This window comes from Haemorhous mexicanus, chromosome 15 (genome assembly GCF_027477595.1).
Source record: "Haemorhous mexicanus isolate bHaeMex1 chromosome 15, bHaeMex1.pri, whole genome shotgun sequence".
Lineage (NCBI taxonomy): Eukaryota > Metazoa > Chordata > Aves > Passeriformes > Fringillidae > Haemorhous > Haemorhous mexicanus.
In genome coordinates, this window is record NC_082355.1 from 6,961,315 (window position 1) to 6,970,478 (window position 9,164).

At 48.3% G+C, this 9,164-nt stretch overlaps 1 protein-coding gene across 3 annotated transcripts in view; it reads left to right on the top strand.

Moving 5' to 3' along the window:
* The window catches only part of FLT4 (fms related receptor tyrosine kinase 4), a 57,759-nt gene extending 49,381 nt beyond the window's left edge, over positions 1-8,378 (top strand). Inside the window, exons 26-30 of one of the 3 annotated variants that reach the window (XM_059859992.1) lie at positions 258-363; positions 1,293-1,432; positions 2,030-2,150; positions 2,927-3,012; positions 4,363-8,378. In XM_059859992.1, coding sequence (XP_059715975.1) covers positions 258-363; positions 1,293-1,432; positions 2,030-2,150; positions 2,927-3,012; positions 4,363-4,582 — 673 coding nt within the window. In that variant the 3' untranslated portion in view covers positions 4,583-8,378. The remainder of the gene's footprint in view (positions 1-257; positions 364-1,292; positions 1,433-2,029; positions 2,151-2,926; positions 3,013-4,362) is intronic. The other 2 variants (XM_059859993.1, XM_059859994.1) reach the window with 2 other exon arrangements.
* The last annotated feature ends 786 nt before the right edge of the window (positions 8,379-9,164 follow it).

The window sequence follows — 9,164 nt, forward strand, 5'->3', positions numbered from 1 at the left end:
CTGTATGTATGCACTGTGCTTTTCTGCTCTGAAGGGCATCAGAGGGATCTGAATTAGCCCCTTGTTCCCTCTATGATAAGTGCATAACAAACCAACACCCTGCCAGTAATTCCACCTGGCCAGTGTGCTGGGGGGAGGGCAAGCTTTCCTTCACAGTGCAGGAACTGGCAGTCCCAGTGGGCACCTTCTGGGTGGGAGCTGTGGAGTGGGGCAGGAGGGGATTTCTGTGGTGTAAAACCAGCATCTCTTCTTGGCAGCTACCGTATAATGCTGAGCTGCTGGCATGGTGATCCCAAGGAGAGACCGACTTTCTCTGACCTTGTGGAGATACTGGGGAACCTTCTTCAGGAAAATGTCCAGCAGGTGAAAACCTCTCTGTGTCCCTGCTCTGCTCCAGACAGCTCTTTTTTCTGTCATCACCAGCTTCCTCACTGTGCCCTCAGCTGACTCCATGGTCAATGCAATACATTTGTGAGGGCCACCAATAACAGAGATTCCTGGGTCAGAAGTCTATTTCCCAGAGCTGTTAGAGAACTCATTTCTGCAACAGCCTTTTAGCTGCATCGTCATAAAACTCTTCTCCTTGCAGGGCAGAAGCCCTCTCTGTCATCATTCTAGTAACTTCCATCCTAATCCCCAGATGATTGTTTAAAATTCTTCAGCTGAGTCAAGGCCCTGGTACTTTTGCCTCCCACATGCCTGCAAAATGAAAACCAGGACTTGACCAGGGTTTCTGAAACTCTGTCCTCAGATGGAAATGTCAGGACCATGTGAAGCAAACAACTGTTACATTACAGCAGTCAGTAATACAGATTTCTTTGAACGTATTACTAATCACTTCCATGTGGTAACTCACCAAGACATTTAACTGTGATGATCGTGCAGCTCTCATTTTCACTTCTTCTTGATGTTCTCTTTCAGAAAATGATAGCTAAATGCTTGTCTCATCCTGATGTTCCTGACTTTAACCTTTCAGCACTGGTTCCCAGCACAGGCATGACTAAGCCACAAATGACATTGCCCTGGAGCACAGTACTCTGTCCATGTAAACCAGAGAATTATGGGATTATTATGGGCGGTTGTTTTCCTGCTCACACACACCTCCATGCATCACTCACAGCTACTTAACACAAAGGTCATAGAAATCTTCAGCCAGATATTTTGTCCTAGATAAATAAAATTTATAAACCAGATATTTTCTTTCCCAGCTCTGACAGTCTCTGCCTGTGGAGCCTTTTCTTGTGGGAAGGTCCTCCCCTTCTTGTAAGGCCATTTACTGTTCTTCCTACCAGGAAGGGAAAGATTACATCCCGCTGAACGACTCTCACAGCTCAGAAGATGATGGTTTCTCCCAGGTGCCTTCCTCTGCCCAGCAAAACTCAGATGAAGAGGACTTTGACATGAGGATACGCTGCCACAGCCTAGCAGCAAGGTGAATCCCCTCCGACAAGGGCAGAGAGAGTCCTGCAGGCAGCAAGCAGCCTGACCTGTAAGGGAGCCTAAGAGATATGGAGAGAACCCAGATGTTCGGAAAATCCCAGGTGCTAAGGTGTGATCCAAGAATTTGGGCCATAGCTTCTTGCTTATAAAAGCAAAATTACTTTATTTTGCTTGTGAGGAAGTGCTGGTTTGTAAGCCTGTCACATTCTTTCTTCTTCTCCAGCTATGCTGCCAGAGTATCATGTAAGGAGCTTCATCCTATCTGTTCCTAAATGACCCAAACAATTAGTCCCAGGCCTCTCCTCTCTGATGAACTATGATGATGTGATGCCTGGGATCTATATGACATTTTCTGCTTAGCCCATGTAGAGGGTTATTGGGGCCTGATTCAGTCAGTCTAGTCTCTACTGCAGAAGTAGTATGGGGTTAAGAGGTCTAAGGCAACCCCATTACCCTCCCCAAACCCACCATTTGGGTCATCCTCCTCCCTGCATACTTTGGTTGCACAGTGAGGAGGTTGAGTTCAGGTCCTGTTCATTCAGGACATTGACTCTTGCCTTTACTGAATACTGTATGCTTCTGTTGGCAGATACTACAACTGTGTCTCGTTCCCTGGTTGTTTGACGGGAGGAAATCAGATCAGGTGTCCATCCAGGATAAAGACATTTGAAGAGTTTCCCATGACACACACAATGTACAAGGCACACCCGGTGAGTAGCATCTGAGGGGATTTGAGTGGCGGACAGTCTTTTCTGACACCTTTATTGTTAAGACTGTGGAAGGAAGATCACTCCTATCTTATGTCAGTCTGTGAGTCATTCCTGTTCAGTCCATCCAGTCCTATGCACGTTCATTTCTTCATCTGGCACACAGGGGTTTCTCTCCAGCATGGTTCCCCCTGCCTTAGTGGGAAACAGGGAGGTTAGGTATGCAAATGGGGAGACTACAAAGGACCTCAGAGAAGAGCCTGCTCTTCACCCTCTCAAATCTGTGAACACAGCCTGATTAAGCACACTGAAATCCTGCCAGGACTAGGAAACCCAGAGTGTTTATCTGCAGCTCCTTGTATGTTGATGCCTATGGCAGTGTGCAGTAGGGACCCTCCAGGTCTCTCTGAACTGGACTGGTACTGATATCTCCTCTAGCAGCAGAACTGAAGTCTTAGCTTTAGTCTCAGAGGATTGATTTGACAGACCTCTCACAGATTTGACAGTAATACATCTTCCAGCCAGGGAGCACTCTTTTTTTATTCCCCAAAAATGGCACTGAACCAAGCACACATATCTTACCTTTTTACATGCTGCTTTTAAAAAGGTACCTAAGAAAATCAGATTCAGCAAAACTATAGAGCATGCTGGTAAAGTGCTCCTACCCCTTCTTCCCCATCACACATACACAGGATCTCATCTCCTGAATGATTTCTCCTCCCTTCCCGCCTGATCAGTCGACAGGGACGTTACTGATAACTCCTGTTGCTTCCTTCCAGGACAATCAGACAGACAGTGGGATGGTTCTGGCATCTGAGGAATTTGAGAGGATAGAAAACCGACACAGAAAAGAAGGTGGATTCAGGTACTCTTTAAGCCTAGCCACTGAGGCCTCCCTGCTGCCAAATGCAGCGAGACCAGGAGGCAGGTCCTGGGATCTCCCCATAGGCTGCACTGCTTGGAACTTTCAGCTGTGGGCCCTGAGCCAGATAAGTCCATGTACTCCTCAATGAGAGGCAAAACACAGGAAGAATGGACAAGCCTGCTGTTTTCTAGGGTTAAAAAATATAAACTGTCCCCATCAATGAGAATGTTACTGATAAGATAATGAGGCACAGTGGAGTGATGGTGTTAATGAGACTGTTAATGCTTATTGACATTTTCTGGTGAAATGTGTCAGGGCTTGCTCAAGCAGTGGCAGATGGGATGGGCAGAAACTATGTAGCTGCCAAGCTCCTCCCTCAGCCCTGACCCATGGGGTACAGGGCCATGATGTGGTGGTGCAAGGATGGGGCAGGCCTTAGGAATTCCCACATGCTGACATGGAGTCTGGCAGGTTGAGCTGGCACTCAGAGCTGAGGATGTTATGGATGGTTATGTCCTTGACCCAGGCTTTGAAACTGGGTGAGAACCCGTACAGCTCATCTCTGCCAGAGCAGGCTGAGACCTTGTCTCTGTGACAGTGTGTTGAGCAAGCCGTGTCACCTCATATGTAGACAAGGCCAGTACCAAGCCTCTTCCTCACCTCCTCTGCCTCCCAACATCAGATTGGACTGGTCATTGTCTTTCCTCTTAGCAATAGCCCTGTGGCCTGTCTACTCTTGTATCACACAGTCTCCTGCTTCTTGTCCTTGTGCTCTTTTCCCTAAGGCATGTTCCTGTTGTGTCCTACACCTGGTGTCCCATCTCCTGGAAAACTCTACCCTTAAACTTCTTGTTGAGTATGTCCCTGCCCCTGCTCTTGTGATTTCTTGGCAGTCACCTGCTATTGGCAGGCACTGAGATGGGACATAAGACTTCCACCTACATCTTCATCATCTTCCTTTGTTTCTTTCCCCCCATCCTGGCAGTTGGTTTGTATCAATTTCTGTTATTCCTGCCAGGTCTAGAAGCAATTAAGGCAATGTCTCTTGTCTCTCCCTACTCATTGGGATGCCAACCCTTCCCTGTATCTAGAATGTATCCCAAAGGTATCTAGGAGAGCTGAAGTAAGTGTTCCAGGTTATGTGTAGATTTGTCACAAAACAAACTGGTTGTGTTTAGATTTGGAGCAAGGCCTGGTTTTGTACTTTGAAATGGAGGTGCAAGTCCATTCCTGACCCTGTCTCTGCTGCATGCATTAGAAGATGAGATTTTCTGAAGCTGGGATTTCTCTAAGCAGGACAGCGGCTTTCTGGGAATGCCAAGGTTAATTCTGTGTCTCTCTCCCTCACAGCAGTAAAGGGCCCAGTCGAACCATGGAGCTGTCAGGGGAACCGTCAGACCTGCGGGGCAGATGTCGGCCGTCGTATGGGTCCCAAGTCGGAGGCCAGACTTTTTACAACAGTGAATATGGGGAGCTGTCAGAACACTCTGAGGATGGCAGCTGTACCCCGCCTGGAGAGGGGGCCAGTCCCCCCACTCTCCACGCTTCCTTCTTCTCCGAGCAGTACTAATGGCACCAGGCCCTGGAGGCAACTGCAAGGCTCTCCAGGCATGTCATCAGGGTCACTCAGGGCTTCTCCTTCAACCTATGCCCAAACCCAACTGGGAACCTACCCCAAACAGATGGGGAACACCAATGTCCTTGGAACCGCAGCATGAACCATGCAGCACCTCCAGCTGCAGCTTCCCTGTGCCGTGGCTGGAGAGAGCACATCACTGATTCCTCATATTTCTTTTATTGCGGCACCTCAGACAGATGCATTCCGCCCGAGACTGGGTGCCTGTGTTCAGCACTATGGCACCTTCTGCCTAACATCCAGCCTCCGCTCAGATCAGCTTCCCATTCAGAAAGTCCATTTCAGGTCAGATATAAATAGATCTGTCTTAGTCTCAAGTTTCTTCCTGGTGTGCAGCCTGAATATTTTTCCTTGGATTGCTTCCTCCTCCCCTCATCATGATGTCAGCTGCTGAGCTGTGGAGCAGAATCAAAGGGAAGAAATCCCTAGTGGTATTAGCAGCAAGAGCAGGACATTTTAAAGAGGTGTACAAAGAGATCCCGAGGGATCTTTGTAAATGTTCATGCATGCTGCTCATCCTGAGTAGGTGTCAGCCTCTCCATCTCCTCTGCAAGCAACACCCACACCCTTCTCATATCTGCTGGGGGGAAACCTGTCAATCTGCCTTATCACTAGGGTTATTTTAGCCATCTCAACACAGCTAGTGCTGAGTAGGTCATCAGTAGATGGCTGGAGTGCTCCAGGTGAGATAAACAGCAATTTTTTTGGAGGCCGTGGGCAAAACAGGTTCTTTAATGATCTCTGCTGGGAGCAGGTTACTCACAGGTCTGCTGCTCTTGCCTTCTCCTTCTCCCAGAATGGTGCTGAGATCATTTGTTGCTTGACTGAGAAATTAAAGCAAAGCTAGGTTAATTTGAGCTGGCTTCTAAACATAGAGTTTGCTGGGAGGAAAAAGATCAAAAGGGCAGGGAGTGAAATGTTTATTTGCAAGCTGCTGCAAAGCATTTTGGAAACAATGGAAGGAACAGTGCTCCAGCAATAAGGTGCTCTGGGTTTCATCCCCTTGTGTGTTGACATCACTGAACACATGGAGCCCAGCACCTTGCCAGGGTTCAAGCCCTGATTCTCCTGGATGGACAGTTTGCACCATGACTTTTCCTATCTCCCAAGTTCCCTGACTCAAAGGAGGCACTCTCTGCCCAGCGGGCTCCTCTCCAGTTTCTTTTGCAGAGCTTCCAGCAGAGCATACCCGACTCCAGAGGATTAAGAAACAGTTATTTGCTGAGGAAACATCTCCTTACTTTGGTCTTCTATTTCTAAAAGATCACCATGTGAATTCAGAGCTCTGGGGAACCTCCACAACCCCTCTCTATAGATTTCTGTACTGCTGCCTCACCACTTCCCACCTACTTCTTTCCATCCTGCTCTCAATGCAAGAGCTCAGCCGCAGAGCACGGTTACATCACCGCCTCAGGAGTCTGGGTGAAAAGGGTCATTGAACAGCTTGTCATCATCTCTTCTCCCACATGCCCGTGGCTGGCAGAGCTCTGTGCACCAGGGCATCTCAGCACCAGGGAATTACTGCTTGTGGGCCACACCTCTGTCACAGAGCCAAGGGTTTGGACTTGTAAAACTGTGTTTCCTGTCAGATGTACAGCTTTCCCAAACTGCATTTCTTTTCCAGCAGAGGGTTTTACGCATTTCCCGACGTAAGCCTGTGAGTCCTTATGGATGATGTTGCCAAGTCTTAATTATAGCTCTCCACACAAGTGTAATGGGGAGATTTATTTAGCACATGGGAAAAGCATGCCTGTCATTCAGGTTCTCTAAGCCTGTGCAGCTTTTTCAATGTTGCACTCCCTTTTTGTGTCAGAAGGATGACATGGCTGCAATTTCCATGGCAAAAAAGAGGCACAAAACCAGACCAGCTTGAGCCAAACTGGCTCAGGATCTGGAATTGGAAACTGCGTATGACAATGAATTCCCTGACTTCTACTGGTGTCCCCTGAAGCTGCCAGGAATTTAAGCATCTTTAAGTAATTGTTACGTCTCAGTAAGAATCCTCTGGCAGGAGCTGCTGGAGAGCCAGGACAAGGACAGCCAACAGGGTGTAGGTCAGATCAAATTCTCCTGCCCTCATCTTGTCCTGCTTTTTGAACTGGTGGTTCCCTTGGCAGAAGGAAGGCTGCATGTGACTCGTGCTGCTCCTGACTGGCATTGACAGGGGTAGAAGGTGACCAGCTGAGCTAAATTCAGGCTGCTCACTGGGTGATGTGATCCACAGGACCCAGACTCTTGTTTCCAGTACTTCATGAAGAGTTCTCTGCCTGGAAACAGCCCCATCTGGGAGAGGGCCCAAGAACAAAATAATAGTTGAAAACCAGAATTTCAAAGTACCTGTTAGTCCCTGTCCATATATAAGGGGTAGGCATATGCCAGCAAAGCAGGACATTTGCTGGGGGTGGCAGGATTCCTCATCAGAAAGGGGACAGAGGCATCTTAGTGCCCAGGCTGGTCATCAGCATGGACATCCAGCCAGTACAGCTGCACTTTTTCTCTAGGTTTAGCTGTAAATTACTCACAAGTATCCTTGTGGAGGAGGGTTATGTTGTTAAAACCATTGTTAATGATCCCCTGCATCACCCTGGAGAAAGCACTTCTGTGTCATCTGATTTTTGAACGTTCAACTCCACAGAAGTTTATTTTCTCTCTCTTGCACCACCTAGATGGGGGGTGGAATCAGATCCTATTGTGTCTGTGTCAACAGTATTGCTTGAACAATGTAGCCTGATAGGAGCAAAATCTGGCTCCTCTTCAGACACCCCTGCTGATGAAGAACAACTGAAGTGTGGGATATTGAAGAGCTGTTGAGACAATTGTAATTTTGCTCTCTAAAGGTATACTAAAATTAGAAGTGCAAACCTGATAACCCTTCCCATTCTTCTTGAATTGTTTCTGGCTTTTATTTTTTACAGTCTCCAGATAAGCATGAAGTGAGCTGGTCTGTTTTGGTTTTAAGATGTGAGAAAGAAGTGTTGTCTCTCTTTCCACAGCAGCAAGGGAGTATTTCAATGTTTAAAACCCAGGTTTTGGTATATGTGCCTGCCCTGTTCAAAATGCACTCTCTGATTCGTTTTGTTTGGGCTTCTTACTGGAACTCAACATTGAAGCTAAGCTATTTATCATCATCACCTTCCTTTAAAATGGTTGCTTCCACTCTGTGCTCAATCTCACTTTTCTTTACAAAGTGTTGGTGTTGAGAGGACATTCCTCCCTCCTGAAAACAAAGTGTTGGGTCCCCTACTTGCAAATACATATGTGTCTCTGAAGAAAAACCTGGGTTTTCTTATCAAGTAACTCTACATTTATATTGCAATATTTTAACCTGGTACCTGTTGTTGCTCTAGCAGCATTCAATGTTTCAGTGGGCTGCCTTTGAAGCAAGTAGGCTAAAACAGGGGTTATGTGTGAGTACAAAGCATGGTCTGTGAGTGTGTGAGTATGCTGTGGGTGAGTGTGTGGATATTTGCACGTGAGTTTTCCTGCCAGTGAGCATTATGTGAGTGATTGTAACTCATGTTAAGTCCTGTCTCTGGAAGTTCACGGTTATATATCAAACCACTTAGAACACTGCTTCCTTTCCTCTTCTCCTATAGTACTTGTTATCCTTTGTCATTAAGAGTTTTGTTGTAATATCTAAATGTGAAAATGAATAAAGTCATAACTGGCAGCTGCTCTCTGGTTCCTGGGGCCACCTCTGCCCCTGGGGCAGCCCAGCCCTGGCCCAAGACATCGGCACATTTATTATTTTTACTTTTGTGTCCGTTTGCATTTCCCTGCGTCCTCTCAGAAACAGCTGGATCTTGCAGCGTTTCCATCCAGGATGAAAGTCTGTCTTTTCTCATGGTGAAGTCAGATTCTCTTTGGTGAAGCTCGCTGGGAGAAGCAAACACAGCACCCACCCCACCAAAGGATCCATGACTCTTTCCTGTCACCTCGGCCCTGGGGGTTTCAGCCTTGGAGGTCTCCAGCCTTCCCATCCTCATTCACCACACCAGGGGAACCAGAGGCCCCCGAACCCCCTTCTCCTCAGGGAATCAAGCCCTTCCCGGACGCCCTTTCTCAAAGCAACGATACCCCCCGGACTCCCCTTCTCGTCGTGGTACCAAACCCCCACAGACCCCTCTTCTCAGTGCATCAACATCTCCCCCTCCCCTGCCCCGCCCAGGACCCCTCTCCTTCTACGGGCATCCAACCCCGCTTCGGTCGGTTCTCCTCACGGCACCGACCCCCCCCGGACCGGACCCCCTTGTCATCATGGCACCAAACTCCTTCCCAGTCCCCTTCCCCACACGGCACCGAACCCCGCCCCGCGGGAGCCCCTGGCGGTGCGGCCGGCGGCCCGCAGGTGGCGCCCTGCCCCGGCGGCCGCGGGCCCCGCGGAAAGATGGAGGCGCGTCTCTGGCTGTGTCACAGCCGAGCTGAGGGCGGCAGCGAGGCTGAACGAGGTGTTCGCTGTGAAATGGGAAACGAGTGGATTCATGAGCATTCCCCTAAAAAAAATATAAATCAGCAG